Source organism: Haplochromis burtoni, unplaced genomic scaffold (assembly GCF_018398535.1).
Source record: "Haplochromis burtoni strain Fernald_Lab_line unplaced genomic scaffold, NCSU_Asbu1 Contig_39, whole genome shotgun sequence".
NCBI classification, from domain to species: domain Eukaryota; kingdom Metazoa; phylum Chordata; class Actinopteri; order Cichliformes; family Cichlidae; genus Haplochromis; species Haplochromis burtoni.
In genome coordinates, this window is record NW_024582400.1 from 177,792 (window position 1) to 190,213 (window position 12,422).

Sequence of the window (12,422 nt, forward strand, 5' to 3'; positions counted from 1 at the left end):
GTGCTCTTTTTTCAATACTTGGAACCAAATTGCTTTTTTTTTTTCTTCTTTTTCTAGGAAACTTCACATTTATCTGTAAATTGTGTTGCGTGATGCAAAGCCACCTGAAGATGGTATTTACACAATAATCAGCGTCAATCAAGGAGTGCTGGACAAAGAGAACGTCAAAGTATTAAAAGTGCTGCGTAAAAAGACAGTATAAAATGTTGTGTGTGTGGTCTGAGGCACCAGATGTTAAGACTTTGGACATAACAGATGAAATAAACAGACACATCTCAGCCTCAATCATTAGATACCGTTTCACCCAAAACACACAGGAGTGCTTGATTTGTCCAAATTCATCCGGCTGCATGCTTGATTGCAATATTGTCATTCAAATAGCTCCATTTGCATCTTTTTTTTTGTGTCATCACCACCTTTAAAGGTTGGGGTTTTTTTGGCATCCAACTCAGACTCCGCCCCCGCTTCGGTCCACCGACACCGGTTCCCTCTGATCCAGAGTCTCCTCTGCAGTTTTCATCAGAATGGCCAGGCGGCTGTCCGACACGTGTCCCTTCTTCACGGCGCTCATCAGCTGCGGAGGAAACAGGAGAGAACAGAGTACGTGGCGTGTAGGACAACGGCGGGAAAGGTTAACCTGTCAAAGCGAGGCGGGCCGCTTTCCTCGGGCAGAAATAATTATCTGCAGGACGAGGAGGAAACCGCCTGCCTGGCAGTGAAAGGCTTTAGAGCTCAGCTCCACATCCCTGAGTTTGAGAGGCAGACGATGAAACCATTTTTAGTTTTCATGTGTTAAAGCTGAGCAAGGTGCGACTGTTTTAATGTGAAAATGAGGTCATGTAATCTTCTCCAACGGCAGGAAACAAGCAGCGATTTTAATGTTCTCTGACATGATTATATATTTTTCTCAATCTTAGTGTCAACAAATCGAGTGCAAAGCAATGTTTTAATAGTTAAGATGACGCGCTAAGAAAGTGCTGTCACTGTTTTTTCTTTTCTAAAAATTTAGACACGAAACACAAATATTTAAACTCCTTATATTAATTCTATTAAATTGGTTCAGGTCAAAGACGCCCTTATTTTAAGGACTTCATGTACTGCTAAGCAGCTTTATCTATGAAAACTTCATTAGGTAAACCTGTTTAACTGCTCATTAACAAAATATACAGAATAAAATAGAATAGAATAGAATAGAATAGAATAGAATAGAATAGAATAGAATAGAATGCCTTTATTGTCACTATACAGTTGTACTATGAGATACAGAGCATCTCCTACTCAGTGTAAACATGCTGGGCACAGTTCTGCAGCGCTATGTACATATGGACAGTGGATATCTAATCACCCGATCACATGGCACTAACTCTGTGCATTTAGGCATGTAAACATTGTCAAGGTGGCCTCCTGAACTTCAAACTGTGCAACAGAATGGAGAAATAAAAGAGGATTTAAGTAACTTTAAATGTGGCATGGTTATTGGTATTTCAGAAGCTGCTGATCTGCTGGGATTTCCCACTCACGCAGTTCTAGTTTGTTTGTTTTTTTATAGAGAATTGCTGTGAAAAAGAGAAAACATCCAGTGAGCAGCAGCTCTCTAGGTGAAAACACCTTGTTGAACCCTGAGGTCAGAGGAGAATGACTGGACTGCTGGGAGCTGGCAGGAAGGCAACATTAACTCAGATAAGCATTTGTTAGAACCAAAGTACGCAGAAGAGCATCTCTACAGCAGCAGAAGAACACACGGCTGCTGCTCCTGTTCCTTATCCACCACAGATAAAGTCACCTGGCTCAGCTTTAACACTTCTTGGACCTTTTTAGTTCATTTCCCACCTCCAGCCATAATTTTCGTTAACCGGAGAACTGGGTTAGGTTTTGTGTGAGGGTTAAAAGATCAATATCCTCCACACTACTTTGTGTTTGTTGTTGACATGGCTCATCAGGCGAGCAGAAACAAACGCACAGATACAGATGTCATCACAAAGGAGACAGAAGCTCTTTTCACTTTTAGCTTCTCTATTGTCCGAACATCGGCTCACTTGCAGCAGAGATAGGTCGCTAACAAAGGTAGTCCTCTGTAATGGCTCTTCTCTGGACTCGAGTGAGAAAGTAATTTAGCGACAGACGGACGTGTGGGCTCCCCGGACACTCCTCAGGCCTCATTACACGAGTCGCTGACAGAGCCTCTCCTCTCTAATTACCTTCATTTGGCCTGACCTGCCGCTGCTTTAGACTTCACACTCTCGGCTTGAAGCAGCGGAAGTTTACTCACCTGTCAGGTGGACACAGGTCTTTCTTTTTTTCTCTCTCTCTCTCTCTTAACGACAGGATAATTTAAGTTCCAGCTCTCCTGCATGTATGAGGAGGAATATGCTGCTTTTATCAGGGTAAAAATACTGAAAATGACAGGCAAGAGAGGAGGAACTGAACCTTTGACTTTTGGTGACCTTACTATTAGAAAAACTGGATTTGTACACTTACAGGCTGAATTCATGTTAATTCCAGGCTCAATTTCCCACAAAAAAAAACAAAAAAGAAAAAGGCTGAATCCGTGTGTGACAGATCACGCTCCTGAGGGCTTCCATTATCCAGCCTTTGCGTCCTCAGTCATGTTTGCTCTGCTGGTTTGAGAAGGGCAGGCACACTCACAGAGGTGTTGGGCATTAATGCTCCCTCTTATAAGACACACACCACACTGCATACTGTGCATGTGCGCATAAAGAAAATCATTCTTATTTGCCTTTTTTTAAAATTTGTTCTGGTATTTTTGATTTTCCTGTAAAGGTTTAAAATATAAATACAATAATATTTTAAGATTATTTAAAGATTATTTAAATGTTCAGCTACATGCAGGAAATCATGTAGCTGAAATCTGCGATCCAAATATTTTTCAGTTTTTCCATGAATCTGCATTTTTTATTTTTGCAAATGAAAACAAATAAATTTGCATTATTACAGCCAGACACTTTTTTTATTCACTGCCTGCTAAAATCTAGAAAAAAAACCCCCAAAATCCAGTCCACCACTGCATTTTGGATTTGTAAGCTGTAACTAAACCTTTAAGACGTGTTTCTATGTAACATCACCCGCCATTCCATTAGGTACACCTTGCTTGTACTGGGTCGAACTCGCTTTTGGCTTAATTCTTCATGGTGCAGATTCAAGAAGTTGCTGGAAACATTCCTCCGAGATTTTAGTCCATGTTGACATAATAGCACCACACAGTTACTGCAGATTTGCAAATGAGAATCTTCCATTACACCGCATCCTAAAGCTGCTCTGCTGGACTGAAATCTGATAACTGGCTAATATAATGAAGTGACATGCTGTCCATTCGGAGTTGCTCTTCTGCATACCTTGACTGCAACCAAGGTATGCAGAAGAGCATACCTTGCATGCATTTAGGCATGAAGCACGTCTATATGCCCAAATCCTTTGAGTTGTTAAAAGGTGATTGGCTGATTAGACAGCTGTACCTAACAAAGTGGCCACTCAGAGCACGTAGCTCAAAGCTAGTTTAAGCATTTATTGTGCACAGCTGCTCCATTAACAGATCACAGATAACTGATGTCTGTCTTGTGCTTACAGATGCTAAATGAAGGCACTTAAAATTAAGCGCTGCTGATCATCTCTGTACTTAGTGCCTACCTGCAGGAATTCATCAATTTCGACTTGTCCGTTCTTGTTGAGGTCCACCTCATTAAGGATTTCATGGAGCGCGTTTTCATCAATGTGCACATTGATGCTCTGCAGGGAAGGAGAAACACAGCACTCGGGATCAATGACATGCAGCTGCGGGTAACAAATATGTGAAGACTGAGAGAAAAAAACTCACCTGTAAAACTCGCTGGACGTCAACAGTGGTGATGAATCCTTTGCTCTCTTTGTCAAACTTATGGAAACGCTTCTTGTACCTGTCAGACACACGAGCAGTAACAGCCGATTTACAGCAGCGATATTAACAGACAACAACAACAGCAGTGGATCAAATACCGTCATGTTGATGTTGCGCATACAACACCATAACCAGCATTGGCCCAGGACCAACACTGGAACCAGTCCACGACCGAAAAAACCCACATGGCCTCCAGTAACCACTACTTAAATTCTAGCTTTCATTCCCTGGTTGGTGTTTGGGAATAAACATTTTTCCCTAGCGAGCAGTGGCTGTTAGAGGCTGTTATGCTTTCCTCAAAAGCGTGTTGACCTTCTAATTACTCGCTGGTTTGGAAATGCCTTTGAGGTGCAACAGCAACAGTTAGTAAGTTGTAACTACTACCATCTGCACTGAAATAAATAAGTATTTTCCCCAAATGGGATAAAAAAAGGCCTGACTTTCCTCCTTTCACCCACCACCTCACCCACCATTTATGACCTACTTATACTTTTTTATTTATACTTGGTCATCATTACCTGTAATATATCTATGACAGGTAATCTAAGATGTTTTCATATTACTTTTAAAAATAGAGGAGTTTTGGTATCACAGCTCTACCAGATCCTTCAAAGAGTTTAAAAGGGCATTGCCTGAAACTGTTGCCAACTCTTCATCCAACCAGAGATCAGTACCAGAGACAGTATTTGGGTAACTGAGCCACAAACATGGTCCTTTATCCCTGAAAACAGCAAGTTTTTCCAGAGCCTGAATGTCTGCTCCAGAATCTCTGAATCTGGTTCTGGGTCTATTAGCTGTGTAATAATCAGAGCCAGCAAGTCGAACAAAAAAAATGTGAGGAGTTGTAGAGACAGACTGACCAAACTTACAGTGGGGAGAAATATTCCCCTTATAGTAAAAATATGAGAGCGAACTTAAATATGATCAGGGTCATAAATTACTATAAAAATAATATTTTAAGATTATTTAAATACTTGCAGGAAATCCTGTAGTTGAAATTTGCTCTGTGCCCCACAGTAAGAACCACAGAGTCTGTGTGCCCCTCCATGGACATGTCTCCCCTGACCAATCACCAATCACCAAACCGGTCATGCTAAACGATGCTACAGACAGCACAACTTTCTCCACGGCTTTTCCAGACACTTTCACATCTGTCACGAGTTCAGGGTGAACCTGCTCTCATCTGTGAAAAGCTCAGGGTGCCTGTGGTGGACCTGCCAATTCTGGTATTCCTTGGCAAATGCCAATCAGTCTCCACAGTGCCAGGCAGTGAGCACTGAGCCCACCAGAGGACAGCAGGCCCTCAGGTCACCCTCATGTAGTCTGTTTGTGATTGTTTGGTCAGCAACATTTAAACTAGTGACCTAATGGAAGTCATTTTGTAGCTCTCACAGTGCTCATCCTGTTCCTCCTAGCGTAAAGGAGCAGATATCGGTCGTGCTGATGGATTAAGGACCTTCTATGGCCCTGTCCAGCTCTCCTACAGTAACTGCCTGTGTGTTCCTGAGACACAACAAACCTTCTGACAATGGCACGTATTGATGTGCCATCCTGGAGGAGTTGGACTACCTGTGCAACCTCTGTAGGGTCAGGTATTGTCTCATGCTAGCAGTAGTGACAGAGAGACTGGTCAAATGCAAAACTAGTAAAAAGCAGAAAAAGTGAAGAGGGAAAAATGTGTCCCCTCCAGCTGCAAACCATTCCTTTGTTGGGGTTTGTCTCATTGTCACACGTCTACTGGACTTGTTGTTCATTTCATTAACACCAAAGCAACTGAAACTCATTAACAAGCCCCTCTGACACTTAAATGACCAGAACAACATCCCAGAGATTTAACTGACTGGATGGTATACTCTCATTAAAGTGTTCCTTTAATTTTTTGAGTAGTCTATAACTGATATGGAACATGATTAAGAAAGAAAAAAATGCATAAATCAATCAGGAAACTTAAATGAACTATCTGACGTTTTCAAAAGCACTACCTGGCTACTTCATGGTTGTCCAGGTTAATCTCAGACGTCTTGGTTATTTGCTCAGAGCGAGACCTGTAGCCCATCTCATGGTACAGAAACTTCCTCGCTGCCTCAAGTTCCTCCTGGATTTAAAGAAAAAAAAAGTGAGCCCACACTAATCAGCAGAGTCATTTTCTCCTTAATCAGAACAAACAGATTCACACATACACCCTCTGTAACTCAGGTTATAACATTAAATGAGACATCTAATGTCTAATGAGGTCACTAAAATGTGTGTCAACGGCTAAAATGTTTCTTTTTCTCCAGCTTGCTACATGTCACTCATACAAGCTGCTGTCTCAAAATGCACAGCTCGATGTTAGTTTACCTGATTCATCAGATCTTTTAGCTCTAAACAAACCTCAAAACACTGGAAAACATCTGGTTTTCCAAAACTCAAAATAACATCTTCAAAAGTCTCTTTGTGTCTGACCACCACATCAAATCTAAAGAAAGTCTGTCGCTGTCACATGACAGTGACAGTGAGGAGAAATTATTTATTATGGCTGCACAACTTCCACCCATCCTACAAGTGAGACTCTCTAATCTGTGTTTTCTAATCTGTGTTTTCTAACTCCAGGACTACGCTGATTAAAATCTCTCAATCACAGACAAAGAATTACCAATAACAAATTTTGGGGTGATGTTACAGGCTTTTTTTTGGGAAAACTGATCATTGGAGCTGCAGTATTGTGAAAAAGTATCTTCCACCTTCTTGATCAATCAAATCAAACAAATTTAATACTAGAAGTTAGTAAGTCTGAGTAAATACAAACTGCAGCTTTTACATTTATTCCATGAAAAACTGTAATTAAAAAAAGGGATCATCAAGATGTTTTTGGTAAATGTGAGACGAGCCTTTGTGATCTTTTTGGTCAGCAGTGGTTTTCTCCTTGAACTCTCCCATGGACGCCGTTTTTGCCCAGTCTCTTTCTTATTGTTGAATCATGAACTTTGACCTTAACTGAGACAACTGAGTTAGATGTTCTTTTGCGGCCTCTTGGATGAGTCATCGAAGCTCTTGGAGTAATTTTGGTTGGCTGGTCACTCCTGGGAAGCTTCACCACTGTTCCAAGTTTCCTTCAATTGTGGATAATGTCTCTCACTGTGGTTCACTGAAGTTCCTGAGCCTCAGAAATGGCTTTGTAACCTTTTCCAGACTGATAGATGTCACTGACTTTGTTTCTCAGCTGCTCCTTTAGATCGTGATGTGCTGTGTTGGTGTTTGAGATCTTTTAGCTTCACTTTGTCACACATTTTCTATTTAAGTGATTTCTTGATTCAACACGTCTGGCAGTAATCAGGCCTTAGTGTAGCTGAAGAAACTGAAGTCAGGGTTCCAAAAAATGTGGTTAATACAGTTAATTCATGATGTACTTCTTCACACAGGCCCAGGTGAGTTTGGATAGGGTTTCTCCCTTAATAAATGAAATCTTCATTTAAAAACTGCATTTTTGTATTTACTCTGGTTATCTTTGCCTAACATTAAATTTTGTTTGATGATCTGAAACATTTCAGTGTGACAAATATGCAAAAAAACACAAACAAACAAAAAACCATGAAGAAAGCAGACACTTTTTCACAACAATGTAACTGAAAGCTTTTACACAAGGAAAACCAGAAACCAGATTGTTTGGTGCATGATTAACCGACTTGTTTATGAGTTATTCTCCCACTACTTCTGCTGGTTAACAATAAAGGCCTAAAATAGCTCAACTTTCATGCATGCACAGAGCCTCCTCTATGAAAGAGCAAAGGGTGTGGACATTTCCATTGTACTCTGATCAAAAACGAATCCCTGCCCCGACTTGAGAAACCCACCAGGGATTAAAGCTTTATGCAGAAGCCAGGAGAATAAAACAAGTGTAATCCCATCAGTGCACATCCTTTTAACCTGCAGACATGCACCTCAGGATGCTGGTGACAGTTTTAGAAATAGAGTTAGGTTATGTTTTAACCATAAGCACACTTTCAGTAGAAGATGTGGGCCTTATATTTCCTTATATTTATGTCTGTGAAGACATTGGATGAGAGGTGAAACGTCTTCAAGCAACTTGAAGAAGTCCAGACGCTTTTCTTTGCAAGCTCCTTTGACTACGATGACCTGGATGACTGAGAACCTTCACAGACATATTGCCGTGCATATTTTTTTAATAAGCCTCTCTATGTGGACAACAGAGATTGTGTAAATCTAACCATACGAAACGGTGACCTGGTGAATGTTAAAGGGTTAAAAACATCAAGTGTTGTAAAGCCGTACCGTCCTCTTCTCCTGACTCCAGTCCAGTTCTTTGCCCATGATCTGGACGATACGTGGGAGCGCCTCGTCAGCCGCCTGCACATTCAGGAAGCCCAGGCGAGTTCGCCGGGCGATGACATCGATGGCGGTGCAGGCGTACTCCTTAATCGCATATAGCACCTGAAAAAGACGAGAAGCTCTCAGACACTCTTCAGACACACAGCTGGAACTTTAACCGTTTACACAACAGTCCCACTTTACCTCGCTCTCGATGTACGGGAATTCAGACACCAATCTTTTCCCGACGATCGGCCATCTCTGCCCGGTGACCTGAGCCATTTTGGCAACGTCAAATGCCCTTCCCCCATACGTGGAGGCCAGGTGTTGAGCGACCTGTGCCAGAGAAAGATATAAATACTTATTTAAATACATAGATTTTATATTAATTTATGTTAATAATAATGCTAATCAGAGGTTTTCTGCCCTGAAAACATGTTTAGGAATTTATACCAAAGCAAAATCACCAGGACTGTGATAAAACACCATTACTCAAATACTCAAACAATTATCAAAGGTCATAAATTACAGGGACATGCATAAACAGTAAGGTGAAACTACAGCAAAAAGACTGCCTGAATTTGTGTAGTCAACCCCCAAACACACAATTTAAACTGTGTTAATAACAGGATTAAATTATTGGATAATCAGAAGCACTTATTAGAAATTTATTGACTGTTTAGTTACATCGAAACATGTGACCCACCTGTTATTCACTGATAAAGCTTTTATTAAAATGAATACATTATTCACTCATTAGGACCTTTTTTTTGTTTTGTTTGTTTTTTTCTTACATCTGCTAGAACAAAGTCTCATTAAGGTCTATAATTTGATTTTCCTAAATATATCATTTACACTAAACTGCTTTTTATATCTAAACGTTTTTACCATCCTTGTCATAGGAGCTTTTATATAAAGTCATTAGCTGATCTGAGAAATACATAAGCAGCATCAGTAGGAATATTACAAGTCATTTCCTACATGAGGAAAAAAAGACCGACACCTCTTATACTGACTGATTAATACATTTGTAAACAGAGTTTAACAGTATATCATACTTTCACATGGCTACTCCCGCTGTTTCCCTCCACTGTTAATGGCATATTGCTATAACGGTTAAATAATGGGGGGGGGCTGTGCTAAAATATTTCTATAGAGAAAGATGTTGAACATCCTACTCCAACTTAAGAATTACAGGTGTGTCGCCAGCTTATTTGGGTTTTTCCAAATAAGCTGAATTCAGTGTGTGTATAATAAGTGTGTGAATGTATAACTCCTGTTATCCCTCCTACAACATATAAGTCCATTATTCTAAAAATCTATTTGCTCTTGGTTAGTTTTTCCCAGCTGCCAGTGAAATAATGAGCAATAATGGCACAAGTCTGAATAAGTAAATAGATACATTTAAAAATAAATGTACAAAATGAATGTTTGAATGTAGACAGAGAAATAAATCCAAGTTAAAATACAAAAATAATTAGATAGCTACATAAATTCATGTGGAGAAATAATATACAAATGCAAAAACAGAACAATTAATTAATTAATTAATATCTACTACCTAAATAACTTTCAAAGACTGACCGAGTATAAATGAAGATAAATGTAAAAATAAATAAATCATTAAGTAAATGTTGAAGTATATATGATGCAAAATAGAGAATTAATTAGATTAATGTAAAACTATGTAAATTGATTTGCAGAACTAAAAACATAATATAAAAACTGAGTGAATACACTAAATAAATACATTATATAGATTAAATACATTAAATTTATCTATAAATTAATGTTGTAAACTAAAACTAAACTAAATAACTGTAGTAAAACTGAGCATAAATACATAAATAAATACATGAATTCTGAAATACAAAAAAAAAATATAGAAAATGTAGAATAAAAATTAAAAATATCAAATGTAGAAAAACAGCTGTAGCCTTAATTAAAATTTGAATAGTATGTATAGAAATTATTTTTCAATTCCCTCCCCAAATAAATGTTTGTATTTACTTAATTTATTGATTAATTTATTTAGAATTATTTAGTTTTCTGTCCTCTTTAACAGCATGTTTTTAAAAAAGGTCAGAAAATAGCAAAAACTGTTAGATTAACTGTTAAATTGTCTGTTGTGTTTAACCAACAGCCCAAAAAACATAGTTTTAATACAAAATTAGAAAAACACCCTGATATTAACAGACTCAGCACTGTCCATCAACCAAATATTTCACTTTTAAACTGAAGACTGATTTTAACAGACGTTACACACAATTAAAGAGTTAAACAATGAAAAGCTTCTGCTTTTAAACGCATGTTTAAGTCCTTTCACTACAGTTTAAATTATGTAAACTTGCAGCTGCTGGTATTCAGATGATCGATTTCACCTCTTCTGAGTTAAACGACAAACGATAACGCCGCTTTGTCAATGAGGTGTCACATGTTTACAGAACACAACAGGTTATTTGCTATTCAGATCGTTGGCCTGCTGATCGTGTGAAAGGGCAAACGCTGTCCAAATACCAACAGTGACCTTTTAGGAATATTTCAGAGAACAACCAGAACAACCAGAGCTGAGGCCCCTAATGAGGAGTACGTTTACTGCAGGCACTCAGCGCAGGACTCCTTTTTCCTTATGAAACTATGTTCTACTGCGCTTAATGAAAACGAGCAGGCTAATTATCAGAAAGACGCTGCAAAGCTGATGTGAGTCGATGTGCCTTAGCTTAATGCCACTGGTAAATTGGACAGCACACAGTGCGTTCTAACGCGTGTCCAGTCTTTTGTGTAGTGGAAATGTCAGCTTTGTTACAGCAGCAGCTTTAATGTCAGCATCTGGTGGAGAAGACACCGAATGTGTCTGCGAGAGCTGCGGTTACAGCTCGGTTTGTACACGGCTGTGTCAGCCAGTGTGTACAGTAGCTCCGCATTCCCAAACTTTTCTTAATGAAGCAGTAATCTCATTGATTGGTCTGAAAACAAACCTGGAAGATGTGGCTTCAAATATAAACCGTCATTTATCTCAGTGGCAGAGAGATCCAGACTTTCACATTAAAGTCAGACACTTATTTGTACACTCACCAGCCACTTCATTAGGTATACTTTTTTAACTGCTCATTAACACAAAGATCCAGTCTGCCAATTACATGGAGGCAACTGAGTGTATTTAGGAATCTGGACATTATCAAGATGATGAGCTACGTTCAAAAAGCATCAGAAAGAGGAAGAAGACGGTGATTTAAGCAACTTTAAACATGGCAGGGTTGATGGACTGTGTATTTCAGAAGCTGCTGATATGCTGGGAGTTTCCCACATGACCATCTCTAGAGTTCTAGAACAATCTGAAAAAGAGAAAATGGTCTGTGAGCTTGACTAATCTGGGTGAAAACGATGCTAGAGGTCAGAGGAGAATGCTCAGCCCGCTTCGAGCTGATAGGAAGACAACAGTAACGCAAATAACCACTTGTTACAACCAAGCTATGCAGAGGAGTAGGGCTGCTCAATTAATCGAATTTTAATCACGATTACGATCTGGGCATTCAACAATCATTAAAAATGACTGAGCCGATTATTAGCCCCTCCCTCATTTATCCGCGACATCTTAAAGGCCGGTCCGTGAAAATATTGTCGGGCATAAACCGGTCCGTGGCGCAAAAAAGGTTGGAGACCGCTGATTAAGAGGACCCGAGGGAAGCTCGGAAAGCTAAGCAGAAGTTATTTGGAGAGAAGAGTGACTGCCGTTGGTTGAAAAGAGGGGTAAAAAAACCTTCAGTGGTGTTGCACACTATTTTATAGGGGTGGGGGAAAAAATCGATACTGTGTAGTATCGTGATATTTTGTTTGCTAATAATGTATCGATACAGGGACAGCAGAAATCGATATTTTGCTACAAAAAAAGTTTTTGTGGACTGGACTGACTTCAGAGCATTTTGATCAGCTCCTTTTTCTGAGCAAGAACCCTGACATTCCTTCACTGTCCAAATGTGTTTAACTTGTTTTTGGGCAGCAATAAACATGACAGTTTACTTATTTTAATTTAAGACATGTTTTATTTTAATTAAGTTTAAAACTTTTTTATTTAATGTAAAATTATATTTTGTTTTAATTTACTGTCAAATTCTTCAGTTGCTGAATGGGCTGCATAGTTTTCATAAGTTGCATAATTCAGAATAGCTATAATTGTACCAGATGGTTGCATTCAGTTCAGTTGGACTAGACTGTAATACAA

General features: G+C 39.2%; 1 protein-coding gene across 2 annotated transcripts in view; it reads right to left on the reverse strand.

Annotated features, from left to right (window-relative positions):
• Positions 1-425: 425 nt before the first annotated feature.
• gpd2 (glycerol-3-phosphate dehydrogenase 2 (mitochondrial)) overlaps positions 426-12,422 on the reverse strand; it is a 34,719-nt gene continuing 22,722 nt past the window's right edge. For both annotated transcript variants that reach the window (XM_005919872.3, XM_005919871.3), the window contains 6 exons: positions 8,405-8,536; positions 8,165-8,323; positions 5,875-5,987; positions 3,833-3,911; positions 3,646-3,744; positions 426-574 (listed from right to left, as the gene is read on the reverse strand). In XM_005919872.3, the coding sequence (XP_005919934.1) occupies positions 449-574; positions 3,646-3,744; positions 3,833-3,911; positions 5,875-5,987; positions 8,165-8,323; positions 8,405-8,536 (708 nt within the window). In that variant the 3' untranslated portion in view covers positions 426-448. The remainder of the gene's footprint in view (positions 575-3,645; positions 3,745-3,832; positions 3,912-5,874; positions 5,988-8,164; positions 8,324-8,404; positions 8,537-12,422) is intronic.